Here is a 16832-nt window from a genome sequence, read left to right as displayed (position 1 = left end):
CCTAAAGAAGGTTGCACTGCTCTATATATACACAAATACAATAGCTTTCAGAAGCAAATGCCATAGCAGCAGGAAATCTTCACTAGCTTAAAAAGAATTTTGCTTTCTGTCTAGGGTAAAAGAGGTTGGGCTCCTGTCCATCTGACACTGAGCAGTTTGCTTCAACTTAAAGATGGCTTTTGGTTGGGAGGAACTGAAGGCATACATTGAAGCAGTTTGGTGTCATTTCATGTGAAGTGGACTCATTGATGAAAATCTTCGTGGAAGATTTTGGAAAAGAATCAGATGGTAGTAATTAAAAATATGTATAATGAAAGTGGGAGTGAGCTAGGTAGATAAGAGGTGACAGCTTTCTGAGTGGAAACAGATACTTTTTGGATAGAGGGCAAGCTAGGGAAGAGATTGGAACTGGTGATTGGAGATCCAGCATATGCTGCCGATTTATATTGCCATAGTAAATTATATGATCTCTTGAACTCGTGCAAGTTACCGTGATAGTTCTCTTGTGTTGTCAGGACTTTGTCATGAGACTTCATTGCATACAATTGTTAGATGATTTTTTTTTCCCGTCTGCTTTGTGTCTCAAAGTGATGCAGCTGCAGAAGTTAAAATTGCTTGAGTTTGCAAGCATCAAGATGAGAGGAGAAAATGTTTCATTTTGAAGCTCTGAGCTCCTTACAGAATACTCTAGCATGAAAGGAAGTGTTGAGGGGAAGGAGGCTTTAAAAGAATAAATAATACAGATGAGTTGGGTTTTTTCAGCTGTGAAAAAAGTGTTTCCTGTAAATACTAAGATGTCTTTAAGCAGTGTGTTTGGTTTGGTTAGTTTCCGGAGAAGATAGGAACTTTTCTTTTTTAGACATCAAAATGGTTTGTCATACATCTAGTGCTTTTAGCACCCCACATTCATCTTGCTTGAATTTAGTGTCCAATGATGCTAATAGGAACAATAGTTGCTGAAAATTCTGCCGCTTGTTAGTACGGAAGAGTCAAATACTTGTACTCTGAAGCAATTGACACAATTTCAAAATCTGGACAGCCAATCAAGAATGATCGTTTTTAGGTTTAGTGTGCAACAATGGATATTACATTGTTTTGAATTTGTTTTCTTGTATGATTTTCAATGAGCTGAAAAACTTTGTTCTTTTTCTAGATTTGTTCCTGACCTTCCATAAAAATGTCCAAGGTAAGAATAACATTTCAGTCTTAATGTAACAATGTGAAACAGATAATTTAAGTATTAATCTAGAAGGGTACAGTCTGTAACTTGCATCGTGTTTGATGTTGAATATGTGTGCTGAATTTATGGGTAATAAATAAGATAGAATTCACATTTAGAAGACATAGTATTGAAAGATCAAATGATGTAAATCATATATTAAAGTAGTGTCCTACAAGTATAAACCTCTGCAGTTAACTAATACTCTTGGAATGATTTCATTTTGGTCATGGAGTTGCATACAAGCTCCCTGGTGCATTTTCATTGAAACTTCCATTCTGCTACTGTGTTTTGAGTAGGAGTCATTTAAGAAAACAATGTTCTTAGTTTTCTTCATTTATTAATAGAGTCAAATGATCTAGTAAAATCCTTCATAATCAGTGTGATAACTTATTATTGATGTGCTTGTATTCATCTAATTCTTGAGCCTTGCATTTGGTATGATAGGTGAAACATCTATGTTAGCTTACTGGAGTGAAATGAATTATAAAGGGTACTTGAGAAATGTGTTTGAAGAGGGAAACGAATAGATCTAAAGACCTCTCTGCAGTATTTGTGTAAATCCACCCCACTTCCCCTTTGAAAGAGATCTCTAAAGAGGACTTCCAGCAGATAGCTATCACTTTACTAGTTGTTCAGGTTTTTCATTTGGGTGTGCTGAAAACAGATTAGAAATGGCTTTTTATTTTATAAGACTATAAACACTGGATACGAGCTTTTTATTTCAAATGTGTATGAAGATACCTTTTAAAAAGCGTGTGATTAGTAAATGCACTTTGTACTTGAATAAATAAATCTTTGGGATTTTGTTTTGCTTTTACTTAAGGTGATCTTGGCTGGATAGCTGAACAAATTAAACTTTTTTTTTTTTTAAACTCTAGGTGAATGCAGTTGTTCTATATGTCATTGTGAAACTGCTGAGTAGTAGGAATACCTACTACTTTTTTCTCTGTGTATGCCCTGTAGCTTCAAATAATTTGAAGTAACTGAGGAAAGCAGTTATACAAACAAGTATGTCTTGAGTGATTGCTTACTGTGGTCTTATTTTGTTTTTAGCAACAGCCTGCTCAATTTACCAACCCAGAAACCCCTGGCTATGTTGGATTTGCAAACCTTCCCAATCAGGTTCATCGGAAGTCTGTGAAAAAGGGGTTCGAATTTACTCTTATGGTGGTTGGTAAGGAAACGTTTTATAGTCTTTCTCAAAACTATTATTTCTCACAGGGAATTTGGAATTAAAATGAATGTTAATTTCACTTTTGTAAGGCTTCAGCTTACATCAGAAAACTCTTCTGTACTGCAGCATTTAACTTTCTTTTGTAGTTTATAGATTCACGCAGCAGTTGTCTTCCACACTATAAACCATGTTTGAATACATTAATAAGTTTGTGGGTGAAGTAAAGAAATTCTGTTGTGCACTCTAGTGATCATTACATCCTTCCTTCTATCCTGCCTTACAGGATTCAAACATTCAATTTAAAATATAGTTTAAAACTGGTTTTGGATTTGAATGCAGTCTTTGTTTGCTTGAGTGTCTTGATGAAGTGAATAAGGAGACCGTTTATTTAAAATGTTACTTATGCTTCTGTAGTTCTAAAGAATCCAAACTCTGGTCTTTCTACCCCTTCTAGATACTGTTGTAAGAGAAGAATGAGAAATGGATTAGTTGATTTTGAAGTGAGCTATTAGTTTTTAAGTTGATCTTGATTTTCTGTTAGCAGTTATAATTTAAAGTTTAATTTTATTTGTTACTTCATTCAAAATTTGTGTTGGTATCTGGAATGGAAGGAAAAATCTTGTGTGTCTGTGGAAATAGCCTGATCCTCTGAGAAGTCAATGTTATTTTTGCAAATTAAGTAGCTCCCAAATCAGACTTGGGCTTCTTCTATATCTCTCCTGGTCATCCTGCTTGCAAGCTGTAACTTAAGAGTTTTGATGTTTGATGTCTGTAATTATTTCTTTTAAAATAGGCTTTTGCAAGGAATACCCTAATAGAATTAGGTTCTTTACCTGGCGTAAATCACATTTGAGTGTTAGATTTGTCCATAGTGAAAATGAGCAGGAGAGATAATGAGGTACATGAAATAAGGTGTTTAAGTTCTTAACTGATTTGTATTCCAGTAGTTACAGGAAGAGTCTATCCTCAAACCTTTCCTTAGTTTTGCCAAATGACAGCCTTAGTGTTGCTTTTATCCTCTTTCTGTCTTTTGTAGTTCAGTGTTGGACAGTGTTGGCTGTTATTTTTGTCTTCCTAGAATTTTATTGTAGTTGTTTAATGTTTATAGTAAACACTGGATTTGCTTTGGAAAATATAATAGATATCTTATAAAATCTACAGGTAAAGCCAAACTATAAGCAGATGTTTCACATTGTAGTATCTACTGTAACTCTCCAGAACTGTAGTTCAGTGATCCTAAAAATCTGAACAGTTCTGAGAAACAAAAGCTGCTCTTTCTCTGCTGCAGTGAAATTTAATTTCCATATCTCTTTGAGATTAATTGCAAATAGTTCTACGTGAAATAGTTCTTGCAGAAAGCTGTGTAAAAATATGTAGACCAAATAGTTGTTTCTAGCCTCTTGTATAATAGAAAATGGTGAAAATGGCAGAGTAACAGGCAATTAATCCCACTCGTGTCTCAGGGTAAAATGTAACTTCAGAGTTGTTGCCTGCTAGTGTTCTAAGGTTAAAATGAAAACTATAGGAAAAGAACTTGGAGAAAAATAATTTCATTGAAAATTTGGTGTGATATTTTAAGATTGACTAGCAGAGGGAGGCAGTCAATGTAAGATAAAATAAACTGCTTTAAATTGTTGATTATTTCAACGGTTTGGAATGCAAATTTTTTCTCTTGAAATATGCATGGGGTTCAAGTGTGTTCTCTTGTGAGCTGTATCACAATATCACAATGCATGTATTGAAATATTAATCTTTATTAAATTGCCATGCTTCTTAATTTCTGAGTAGGAGAATGTTTCTTTAAAAGCTATCTGTACTGACGGAGTCCTAATCAATGATTTTTCTTTGCATTGTTTTTTTCCTGCTGTTGTTTATTTTGTAGTTTGTGAATACGTGACTTGAGGTTTATAACAATTTGGCTGCTTTGCTATGCTGCTTCCAAAGAAATTTCATCCACCTGTATTTATTAACAATTTCATGTTTGTTCTCATTATTAAGCTACGACTACATCTAAATAATTACTTCACTTGAGAGATACTAAATTGTAACTACTGTGGCCAGTAATTAGAATAACTATGATTTTCCTTAATCCTTGACTATGAAAACTGATTTGTTTTGCATATAATATTTACCCAGATTGAAAGTATGGAATGTGCCACTGGTTAAAATTGTACTTATTTTGGTTTGCTGAAATGATGCTGTGTGACTGGCATCATATTACTGTGGCTTCATGTTTCTCTACCTGGTGAAAGCTGCACTGATAAAATCCGATCTTGAGATACGCATTCTATAAGGCATTAAAAACTAAGCTCCTATTCAAATCTTTATTTAAAAAATAATTCCACCTCTTTTTGTTCAGGTAGTTTTGTCAGACTCCTATTGTGGAGTAATTTGTTTTACTAGGGGTGTCATACAGCCCATAATCTTTAACATCTAATTTCTTTTTTAAGTGATCCTATCAACACCTGAAATAAATGCAAAATTCTAGAAAAGGATTTGTTCACTGAATTCATGTACTGAGCACTGTGAACGTTTGTTCTGATTAAGATCTCGATCTTTAGCTAATTAGTTGGCCTTTGAACTTTCCTCATGGCTCAGTCAGTAGCGCTAGAACAAAAATATATTTATGGAAAACTTTGGCAATTCCCAGTTTTATCAGTGAAAAAAAATTGCTCTGTGTGTCTGCTCAGTGGCTATGTCATATTTCTCTTCCCTTGTATTCTTGTTTGCCATATTAGCAGAAAAAGCAGAAAGAAGTGACTTCATGGTAGCTGACTGTGCAGAAGTTAAGCAATGCCTTTTTCGTTGTTTAAATTGATGATAATAGTATAGGCAGGATCTAGCTTCTCATTGTGTATGATCTTTCACATTCTGGAATGATAACAGAAAAGCATGCCTTAAAAAATCAGGAGATATGAAATAGGAAGTTTTAAGTCTAAATTGATCACATGACTAGCAGATTTAATTACAAATAATCAGTGAAAGCTCTGAGAGTGTATTATAAAGCTGGGATGTAAAAATTGTTACTGAACCTTTTTGTGCAAACTCTTCTAATACAAAATTATAAGCTGAAAATATAAACATGAAAAATACATATTCTGATCACATTGTCTGGATACAGTTAAAATTATTTCTGTAAATATGTTGAATTTATCTTTAAATTGAACGACAGGTGAATCTGGTTTGGGAAAATCGACGTTAATAAACAGCCTCTTCTTGACAGATCTCTACCCAGAAAGGATAATCCCAGGAGCTGCTGGTAAACATACCTTTGTTCTAGTTTCTCTGTTCTTGATGTTTTTTAGAGTTGATGCTTTTACCTTTGGATTTTAGTCATAGCCAGTATTGATTTCTAGCTGTAATAATTTCTGTTGTATTTCCTGATGCTTGAACTGTTTGATAGAGTTGTTTCCTTCTGTAACCAGGGTGCATATGGGGTCTTTGTTTAGTCTTCCAGTATATTCAGATTGGCACCTAGAAAGTTAATACCTTCTTTTGCTTAAAAAAAAAAGTCATCATATCACAGTAAGATAAATAATAATCTAAAATAGTGGAAAACTTTCTTTAATTTTTAATCTGTTGCAGTTCTAAACACATGCATAGTTTATGCCTGCTTGAACTTGCAATTTAATTCCTTTGATTTGGGTCGATACTTGGTGAATGTGAACTTTATAGCCTTTCCTTCTACATCCCTTTTCCCTTTTTCATTCTGTTAACCAAGCCATACAATTAATCCAATGAAAGAGAAAATTGTAACAAAAGATGGTATTTTTTTCTTCTCTTTGCTACTTGTTGAATGACTTTCTTTGATAATTTATGTTAGTTGACAATTACTTATCACTTTCACCTTAGGAAAAAATCCATTACATATAATTTAGTTTTGTTCTCCAAATTGCTGATAACGTATGGTTTTTTCTTAGTCCCTTTTGCCTTAGTTTCTGCATTATATTTAAGAAGAGTATGAAATCTCATATACTCTTCTAACAAAATCTGAAGAACTTACGTACTGAGCCTTATTGTTATGAGGCCTTTGAAGGTAATTTATGAATTAATTTTTATATGGTTGCATTTGACAGTTAATCTTTTGAGCTTATCTCAAAATACATAGTCTTATAAACTCTATTCTGAAAGATCAAGTTTATTGTCTTTTAGAGAAGATTGAACGCACTGTGCAAATTGAAGCCTCAACAGTTGAAATTGAAGAGAGGGGTGTGAAACTGCGTCTGACAGTTGTAGATACACCAGGATATGGGGATGCTATCAATTGTCGAGACTGGTATGTACACAGAGTATATATTGATCTATGTATTAAGACTGTCGTCCATTTCATATTTGTTTGGGTGAGGGAATGTGCGTGGGGTGGAATAAGGAACTAAAGTGGGGCTGTATTTCGGGCTGGACTCTGATCTTAAAGGTTCTTTCCAACCGAAACTATTTTATTATTCTGCATAACTCTGTAATTCAAAGTAGGATGGCCCACATGGCAGCCCTAGCTCTTTTAAACTTTTCTATTCTGAATTATACTGTTAAGTCACTATCTTCCCCTTTTTCAGTGTGTTATGCAAAGTGCTGAATTTGAGGTATGATTTCTGGAGAGATGAGCATGTTTTCTAATTTTGAGAAAGATTAATTTAAGTGTTGTGAGTTACTCAGAAACACATAAAGAGGCATCAATAACTTCCACACAACTTGACATAAATTTTGTGATGTGGATATATTTTTTTTCTTAGTTAATTTTTTTTCAGTTTGGAGGAGTTTTAAGGGAACCATAACCTTGACTTTTTTATAGTCAGAAAGCAGTAGAACCACTGGAACAGAAGAAATTTGACAATACTCTGAGAAAGTAATTCATCTAATCTTCAGTGCAAATAAAAGTCCACCTTTAGATCTCATCCACATTGATTTGTACACTCTCAGATTTTGTGCTTCAGTTTTAAGTGCATTTTCATCATCTGTGAGTTTGGTTCGGTTTTTTTGAGAAATCTGTATTATAAAAAGTACTAAGAAATAATCCTGAGATGAATGGTGATCAGTTTTCAATGGTAATCCCTCTTCCCACATCTGATAAGCCTGTGAACCTCAAGAGAGGGACTAGGGAAACAAAGGTCCTCTCATAATAAGTGAAGATCAGTTTCGAGACCACCTGAAGAATTTGAACATACATAAGTCCATCCAGCAAAATACATCCCAGGTTATCTATGGTGGATGTAATTGACAAACCACTCTCCATCAAATTTCAAAAGTCATGGCAGTCAAGCAAAGTCCCCAGTGACTGAAAAAGGGAAACATCATGCGTATTTTTAAAGAGGGTTAAAAGGAGGATCATAGTAAGTACTGACCAGTCAGCCTCTCATCCATGTCTGCTAAGATCATAGAACTAATCCTCTTGGAAGGTAGGTTGAAACATATGGAAGACAGGGAGGCGATTAGACACAGCCAGTATGGCTTCACCAAGGGCAAATTGTGCCTGAATAATTTGGTGGTCTTTGGTGGAGTGGATAAAGGAAGACCTACTGATGTCATCTACCTGGACTTCTGTAAGGCCTTTCTTATGGTCCTCCATAACATTCTTTCCTCTAAATTGGAGAGGTATGTGTTTGATAGATAAGCTGTTAGATGGGTAAGGAATTGGCTATGTCCAAAGAGTTACGGAAAATGATGCAATGTCTAAGTGGAAACTGGTAACGAGTGGTGTCCCTCAAGAGTCTGTAGTGGGACCAATACTATTTAATATGTTGATCGACGACATAGTTGAATTGGGTCTACCCTCAGCAAGTTTGCAGATAATACCAAGCTGAGTGGTGCAGTTGATTCACTGGAAGGAAAGATGCCATCCAGAGGGACCTTGATAGGCTTGAGGAATGGGCCCGTGGAAACCTCATGGACCTCAACAAGGCCAGGAGTGAAGTCCTGCACAGGGGTTGGGGAAATCCTCAAAATCAATACAGACTGGGAGATGGAAGGGCTGAGACCAGTCCTGAAGAGAAGAATTTGGGAATACTAGTGGACGAACAATTGGACGTGAGCTGGCAATGTGTGCTTGTATCTCCCAGAGCCATTTGTAACCTGGTCTGCATTAAGAGGAGCATGGCCAGCAGGTGGAGGGAGGTGATTCTCCCACTCTACACTGCTCTTGTGATACCTGCATCCCACTCTGGAGCCCCCAGTGCAAGACGGACATGGACCTGTTAGGACAGGTCCAGAAGAGGGCCGTGAAAATGATCCAAGGGCTGAAACAGCAGTGAAGAAAGACTGAGAGAGTTGGAGTTGTTCAGCAAAGAGAAGGCTCCAGGGAGACCTTGCTAAGGCCTTTCAACATATAAAAGGGGCTCATGGGAAAGGTGGAGAGACTTATTACCAGGGCCTTTAGTAACAGGGCAGTGGGCAACTGTTATTAACTGAAATAGGATAGATTTAGGTTGGACATAAGGAAGGAATTTTTTTATGATTATGTTAATGAAATACCGGGGCAGGTTTCCTAGAGAAGTTGAGGATGCCCCATCACTGGAAGGTTGGATGGGGGTTTGAGCAACCTGATGTACTTCTAGATGTCCCCACCCATGGCAGCAGGGATAGACTAGATGATCTTTGGAGGTCACTTCCAACCCAAACCATTCCGTGGTTTTAAAACAATTTGGAACAAGAAGCTTAGTTATCTTGAGGAGGTGTAATTGATACTAGTCAAAAGAGAAGTAGTAACCCAAGAGAAATTTGCTGTAGAAGATGCGTGTTATATGTATGTTTATTTTATCTTAATATAAAAAATATATGCATAGTAGTTTGTTATTTTGGAATTCAAATAAACTCTTAAATTTGTTGCTCTTCTACTCTTACAGCACCAGTAAGTTAATTTTTGTCCATCAGCAGGTTGGTTCATCAGCAGAATGTCTTAGTGTTTTCTTATTACCTTTGAAGCATCACTGAAATTATTAGCCGTGATTTCTTGAATCCATATTTGTTTTATAGTTTTAAGACCATCATCTCTTACATTGATGAGCAGTTTGAGCGATATCTGCATGATGAGAGTGGCTTGAACAGAAGGCATATCATAGATAACCGGGTTCATTGCTGCTTCTATTTCATTTCACCGTTTGGTCATGGGTAGGTGTTTCTCTGCCTTTTGTATTGTTTCAATTATTTTAATTTGAGGAGCTGGTTTATGCCTGTTGACAAAGATTTTCAGATTCAGATTGCCATTACTTAAGGAAGTACTGGAACAGCTGGAGTTAACTGTGTGTGCTCTTTCTCTATGTGGAAGAAGAGAGATCTGTATTGGTGTGAAAACAAATTGGTAATTTAGATTAAAAAGAAATTAAACTTCTCTATTTTAATGTTAGTCTTAAGTCTTTGGGTAATTTAGATTGAAATTTTTCCATATTTTAATTTTAGTCTTAAGCCTCTGGATGTTGAGTTTATGAAGGCCATACACAACAAAGTAAATATTGTACCAGTGATTGCAAAAGCTGATACGCTATCTCTGAAAGAGCGAGAAAGACTAAAGAAAAGGGTAAGTATTTTTCTAGCTTGCTGAAAACTGTTGTACTTTGGTTATAGCAGCATGGTTGTTGAAGAGAAGGTTGAGTGAGAATGCCTTTCCTCTGTCCTGGCTAAGAAAAATATAATCTCGTGCACAATGTAACATTATTTAATATGTAGTTTGATACCGTCTAAATTCTTTATTCTGTATTTAACTGAGAAATTGTCCTTAAAATGTTGCCTGTGAAATGGGAGATTGGCTACATTTAGAATTACATTGAGTGAATTTTGAAACTTTAGGAAAATATTTAAATGTATTTACTAAAGATAATTGTTCCCTTACCTGTTTAATCAGGTACAAAGCAGAGACGGTATCTGCATCTATAATATGTATGGGCTTTTTACCCAACCAGGATTCTGATGATTGAAAAATAGGGTTTTCAGAGATTTTTCTGATTTTGGGATTGTTTTTCTTCCACTATGTCACTCTTTTCTATTACATTCCATTTTTTAATTCCATAGGCAAGACACATACAGTCGTGCAGGACTTGGTGCTATATTTGCTGAGGGGGTAAAAAATGCAACAAAACACCATGAATTAATAACAACTATGAAATTTAGAAAGAAGTGTTAGAATTAACTTTCCAGAAGACACACTTGATCTTTTTTAGCTGTTATATTTCAAACTTTATCTGTTTTTTTTTTTTCAGGTGTTCTGAAAATCCTTATCTTACCCAACTTACATTAAAAATAGAGGAGTATACTTTAGTTTGATGCGCGTATTGTGCTAGAATTCTACAGAAATATATATTTTTTTAAGCAGAATTTGGGTTTGTAGCAAATGGATCCCAGCTGCAGATGCCTTTCTTAGTAGACATGAAGATTGAAAAACTAAAAAACCTATTTTTCACGTCTGTAGCTCAGTTAGTTTTTTTAAACACTCCCACCCTTATGCTCCAAATAGTAATTCAGAGGCAAGAGCAAGGAGTTTTAGGCTGTTCAAAGCAATTATGACTTCTGCTAAGTCAATGCTTTATAATAAAAAAAAAAAAGGCAAAGGTTTAAAAAAAAGTTCAATTTCTTATTAGTAATCCACAAGGGACAGTGTTTACTTGAACACTGTTGTCTGCAAGTCTGTGGCAAGTAGTTGTTGAATATCATGAAGACATATGGTGTTTAAAAGCAAATACTTGCTGCGTAATTTGGATCAGTAAGATAGGCTCAAATTTCTCAAGAGACTGTGTATAACTGATTAAATAATTTTAATTTAAGAATTAAAAGTACTGACTTTACATGTATATTATCTCAATTTCTTATATTATAAATCTCAGATTCTGGATGAAATAGAACAGCATGGCATCAAGATTTATCACCTGCCTGATGCTGAATCAGATGAGGATGAAGATTTTAAAGAGCAGACCAGACTCCTGAAGGTATGCCTGACTTCACAGGTTATATATGTAGATAATATACTGTATGTTTTCGGACTGCTCAGAGGGCTTTAGAACACGGTAAGTACCGTGACTGGAGTGAGACCTGGAATGAGTCATTGTGTCTGGGTGTCTAGGCTTCCCTGTCTGCAAAAAGATGGTAATAATTACTTTTTTTTTTTTTTACCCCTTCAAACTAAAAGCATTATGAACTTACTACTATAATATGCAGCGCTGAGAGAACGAGCAGTGTTCTTGGAGTTGTTTGTTTTAGCTCATCATTAGTAATTTTTGTATTTTTAACTTTCAGGCCAGCATTCCATTTTGTGTAGTGGGATCCAATCAACTCATTGAAGCCAAAGGTAAAAAAGTTAGAGGTCGACTCTACCCGTGGGGTGTAGTTGAAGTGGAGAATCCAGAACACAATGACTTCCTGAAGCTGAGGACCATGTTAATGTAAGTTAGAAAATTCTAGTTACATGGTAATTTCAAAAAAACAATCACCAGGAATATAATTCAGGTGCTGTATTGGGGGTTTGGAGTTTTTTGTGTGATCCTTGGAGGCAACCAGAATTTGTGTGGAGAAGGCCATGAGCAGCCTTGACATTGCTGGCCTAGGAAGAGATTGGACCACATAGGCTCTGTAGGTTCTTTCCTATCTGAATTAGCGATTCTGTGAAAATAATCTCTTGTCTAATTCTTTTGCTAAACACAGTGCTGTATTGCTGTTCAGATCCCAGAACATAAACGAGGTTGCTTCTTCCCTTATGCTTATTTAAATATATCTATGTGTAGATATATATCTGCAAAAGATTAGACATCCAAAGTCCATTGGTTGATTTTTTTTTTTCAGGCTTTGCTACTCTGCTTCCCCTGCCTAGTAGTGCTTCATCAAATGCCTCACCCAGGAGGACAGCTTATGTCAGGGTTTCCTCAGGGTATGAGGTGGTCTCTCTGTGTGTCTTCTGTTGCACCAATTTAACTTAAATTAGCTTTTAAATTAGCATATTAAATGGGTGTACATGCTGAACACATTGACCCAATGCAATGATGAATGCGAGAGCTGGATAAACAAGCTGATGAGACGCAGGTATGTTTTACCTTTTAATTATTTTTCTTCTTTCAGCACACATATGCAAGATCTTCAGGAGGTGACCCAGGATCTCCACTATGAGAACTTCCGCTCTGAGAGGCTCAAACGAGGTGGCAGGTTGTTAGCTTAGAGTTACATGCTGTTTCTTCCTCTTCTGAATTTATTTTTTGGTCTCTCTCTGTCTCTCCTACCATTTCAGTGCTAAGATTTGGTAGCATGGACAGCTCTGTAGCTCCAGCTGGTGCCAAGTTCACTTGATCAGCAACACTGAGTGTAAGAAAAATAATTTGGTAAATCTGAAGATATAGTTGTGACATTAAAAGATATAGTTAGATCTCTGCTTTTTTTCAAAGCTTGAACACAGTTGGACTGGAATGTTTGAGATAAAAAAGTAGGCAGATGTCTGATAAATGTGGTCTTAAACCTGCAGTGGTGATATGTTAAAAGAAGTTTGGATTGGCTTTTTTTTCCAGAATTAATTAATAGAGTATTTGGACTGTGTATTTAAAAAGAGAAGCTCAAGTCTTTCTGCAGCACTTCACTAAACATGGTATACATTAATAATTTTCTTTGCATAGCAGTCACAGGGTAATGTCTTTCAATCCTATTTTGAGCTGTGTGGGTAGGGCACCTGTTTCTCTGGTAAGAGAGACAGCCAGAACACCCCATTAACTAAAATAGCAGGGTTTGTAAAGTTGAGTTTGTGAGTTCATGGTGAAAACTGGTATTTCCTGGTTTAGATTTTTTGGTTTCTGCTTTTATTTCAACCCCTAGAGGGTTTCATAATTGCACATTTCAGTAGGTTTGATATGTTTTGAGAAGCTGTTTTCATCAGGCTGTTGACATAGGTTTTGCACGTGCCCAGTCAGTTTTCAGGAACAGGAGTTTGTCTCTGCCCAGACATTGGCCACTTTTTGCTTCAGGCAAGATGACGTGGTTTTCTCCCCTGACTTTTAAATCCTGTCTTCTGCAGATCAAGCTAAAAAAAAATATTTTTGCCAAATTCTGGCGCCTGTTATCCAACAGATAGGTACAGAGGTCTTAGAAGTAATGGTCATCCAGATTTAAAATAATGTTTACCAATTTTTAGAGGATTTAAAGTTGCCTTTGCCAAGGACTTGTGACAGTAAGTTGCCGTTAAGTTGGGGTATCTTTCTTTGTGGAACTAAACTATCGTTTTGTATCTTGTCTAGTTAAGTAGCCCATTTATCTTTGTTTTCACGTTCATGAAGTGATGCTAGAATTTAGCTAGGTTTACTAAAAGTGAGGATAGTTTGCATATGGATTAATTTCAAACTTGCACCCACCCCACTGGCAGTGCTTGGCAATTAGTGCTTGTTGACTGTATTCACTAGTGCTCTTAGAGACTTTGGGGCACAGGATTCTTTGACAATCCTTTTCTCTGTTAACCTTTAACAAGTGTCAGTTTGCTCTGCACTTTTGATGGCACTTGCATGATTAGATCTGTTAGCAGATCTTCCCCGTTGCAACACAGGACAGGAGAAATCTGTTAGCAAAATGTAGGTAATCGTGAAAATACAGTACATAAAAGTACTCTTTATGTTCGGTTTTTCAGTGTGAACTAGAATGTCCCAATTAAGCAAGAGTTTGTTGACAAACTGGTTGAAAGCATTTGCTTAATTTTGACAAGAGTAATCAATGTTGGTACTATACTTTAACACATTATACAAAAGAAATCTTTTGGACTTGCAAAAAAAAAGTGGCTATACTACAAAAATTAAGTGGAGTGAAGAATAAAGAGTTCCTCCAACTGGAGGGATTCCAGATATGTACAGTGGATGTGTTACTTCTGTGCTTTTTCTTATGAGCAACATGGTTCATGAAGTTAGAGATGGGATAGGACTACATCAAAGGAAGATTCTGCATGGAGGTAGCCAGGTTTCCAGATACAGAATTCCTTAGAGCACTTGTTATTTTACAAGCTGCTTCCATATTTTTGTTAACATCTTGTGCAGCATTATCTTAAACTTACTTTGATTTAGTTGTACTGATTTATTGCACTGAGGAAAGAGAGAATTGAGTATGTGTTTGCAGTATTCTGAATTTGCTATATCTGTGTCGTACTCAAATTGCAATCAGTTAAGATAATGTTATGCTCAGGTAAATTGTTATACTGGAGTACTGTGTAACTGTGTTCATTTTTTTTATTGATACCTACAGGCAAAAATTTGTCATATTTTAAAGTCATAGCTAGAATGGGTTTGGAAGTTCGTACTTTTTCTGGGTACAACTTTATGAAGGAGTAAGGGATAAATAGATGTGTTAAAGACAATTTAAAATCATTAATTGCAGTCACGTGGGGAACATGTTACAGTGAACTTTGTATTATGAAACTGAAGCATTCTAAGAGCCTTGGTTTTTGTCAACAAAGCATTCTGTGGAAGTTCAAAATTGAGAATGTATTTATGTTATTGAACAATACTAATCTCATTTTAGGAAAATAGAAGATGAAGAAGTAAATAAAGATCAGATTCTGCTGGAAAAAGAAGCTGAAGTAAGATGACAACTCTCTACTCTTGGGATGTTCTCTAATGACTGTATCACTACTTTAAGTCGAATGACATGGCAATTTTTAAAGGAGAAAGAAATTGCTAATATAAAGTTATTCAAGGTGCAGGAACAAAATGGAATGTGAAGATGCATAGAGAAGTTTCAGGATACTGATCTATTGGAATAAGTAGGATCTGGTAAAATACTCGATGCAGGTAATGCACGTTGTGTGGGGAGGAACGGCCATCCTCACGTGAGTGAAGGTTCCAAAGTTAGCAAATACAGGTTAGGAAAAAGTCAGTTCATCTCTGCAGCAAAAGAGGAAACATTGGTAGAAATTGTCAGGGATAGAGTGATACAGAAATTCTCATTCTGCCACTATGAGAAACCCGTAATGCATAGCTCTAGCGTTACCATTGTCCCCCTAGCCAAAAAAGGATGTAGCTAAGACTAGAAAAAGTACAGTGAATAGCAAAAAGTGGGCAGAAAGGCTGAAGTGGCGATCTGAAGCAGGGCCTGTAAAAGGGGAGCTGAAGTTAATGTTCTTGTTGGGAAGTAGATGATAGAGAGCAAGGATAGAGTAAGGGGCTTACCTAATCATAGATGACAGGATGAATGGAAGTCTACTAATTCAGAACTGTCAAATTTCTACAGTTTGAGAGCATATATCAGGAAATATATATCAGAAAATGGGTGTGTGCACCTGGCTGTTAGGCTCTTCCATGCATTTGCTAATAGCCAGTGTTGGAGAGAAGACGAAGTTAGATGGACTTTTTGTTCTGCCCTAGCACAAGCAGACAGTCTTCTATTAGTGGTTTTAGTGGCTACTCTAAGTCCCAAAAGATAACTAGAGTAAAAATGAAAAGTCACTGTTTCAAGGAATAGGAAAAAAGAATAGTATAAACATTTCACATGTTTAATTAAGTACTGTATGTGCAACATCACAGAATCATAGAACACTAGGTTGGAAGGGACTTCAAGTCATCTGGTCCAACCTTTTTGGAAAAAGCACGGTCTAGACAACATGGTCCAGCACCCTGTCGAGTTGACTCTTAAGTGCCCAGTGTTGGGGAATCCACCACTTCCCTGGGGAGATTATTGCACTGGCTCTTCTCATTGTGAAAAATTTTCCTCTTGTTTAACATTGCTGAATTAATCTTAGTAGCAGAGTTACATGATTACCCTGTGTTGAACTGTTGTAATGCTCTAAAATTGAGCTTCAGCTATTTTTAATAATGCTTATGTCTCCTTGGGTGGTTTTTCCTGTAATACTTGCTTCCACCTATTCATAACTTGCAAGGGAGTTGGGAAGTAATCCTGAGAATTTTTTTTTTAGTGACTGTAGTTTGGAGGGCCATAAACAAGGTGCTTTTCTTCTGTGATAAGCTGTAGTAGCTGTGTTTGTTCAGCACCATCATTTTTATGCATTTACTTCAGAGGAAGCAGAGGCTTCCATTTGGGGATGCTTGAAAATCTCATCCCAAATTAGAATAATAAAGCCTGCTTATTTCAGTCGGTAAATTTCCAGCCTCTTAAGGGATGAAGAGCAGCAGTAGACAATGTCATAACCTGAGATCGTAACCTATCAGATAAAGATAATACAGATATGTGTTTCCTCTCTAATATAAATAATTACTAGTGTGGTGGCAGTAAAGAATCACAGTCTGTGGTGAGATTAGGCTACAGGATTCTTCTATGCTACTTTTCCAGCTTCGTCGCATGCAGGAGATGATTGCAAGAATGCAGGCACAGATGCAGATGCAGATGCAAAGTGGAGAAGCAGATAGCAGTGCAGTTCATGGACACCATGTATAAAGTCTTTGGTAAGATGTTCAAATAGCCACTTAAAGGGTTTTTCTTTTCAACCATTCATTGTGGTTGATATTAAGAAGTTATAGGAAAAATGTTTCAAGATGGGTTTGCATA

At 36.2% G+C, this 16832-nt stretch overlaps 1 protein-coding gene across 2 annotated transcripts; it reads left to right on the top strand.

Annotated features, from left to right (window-relative positions):
• Positions 1 to 1149: 1149 nt before the first annotated feature.
• On the top strand, positions 1150 to 16729 carry SEPT2 (septin 2). Of its 2 annotated transcripts, none has more exons than XM_010146362.1 (11): positions 1150 to 1186; positions 2276 to 2396; positions 5569 to 5655; positions 6549 to 6672; positions 9363 to 9497; positions 9786 to 9903; positions 11204 to 11305; positions 11613 to 11758; positions 12429 to 12512; positions 14853 to 14910; positions 16617 to 16729. In XM_010146362.1, exons 1-11 carry the CDS (start codon positions 1178 to 1180, stop codon positions 16719 to 16721), a joined length of 1089 nt encoding a protein of 362 aa, XP_010144664.1. In that variant the 5' UTR covers positions 1150 to 1177; the 3' UTR covers positions 16722 to 16729. The 2 variants fall into 2 exon arrangements, with proteins under 2 accessions (XP_010144664.1, XP_010144665.1); XM_010146363.1 differs by having other exon boundaries at positions 1178 to 1186; positions 5569 to 5651; positions 6551 to 6672.
• Positions 16730 to 16832: the final 103 nt, after the last annotated feature.

This window comes from Buceros rhinoceros, unplaced genomic scaffold, assembly GCF_000710305.1.
Source record: "Buceros rhinoceros silvestris isolate BGI_N320 unplaced genomic scaffold, ASM71030v1 scaffold33412, whole genome shotgun sequence".
Taxonomy (NCBI): Eukaryota; Metazoa; Chordata; class Aves; order Bucerotiformes; family Bucerotidae; genus Buceros; species Buceros rhinoceros.
The sequence above is the reverse complement of the archived record's forward strand: the minus strand, read 5'-3'. Positions and strand labels throughout refer to the sequence as shown.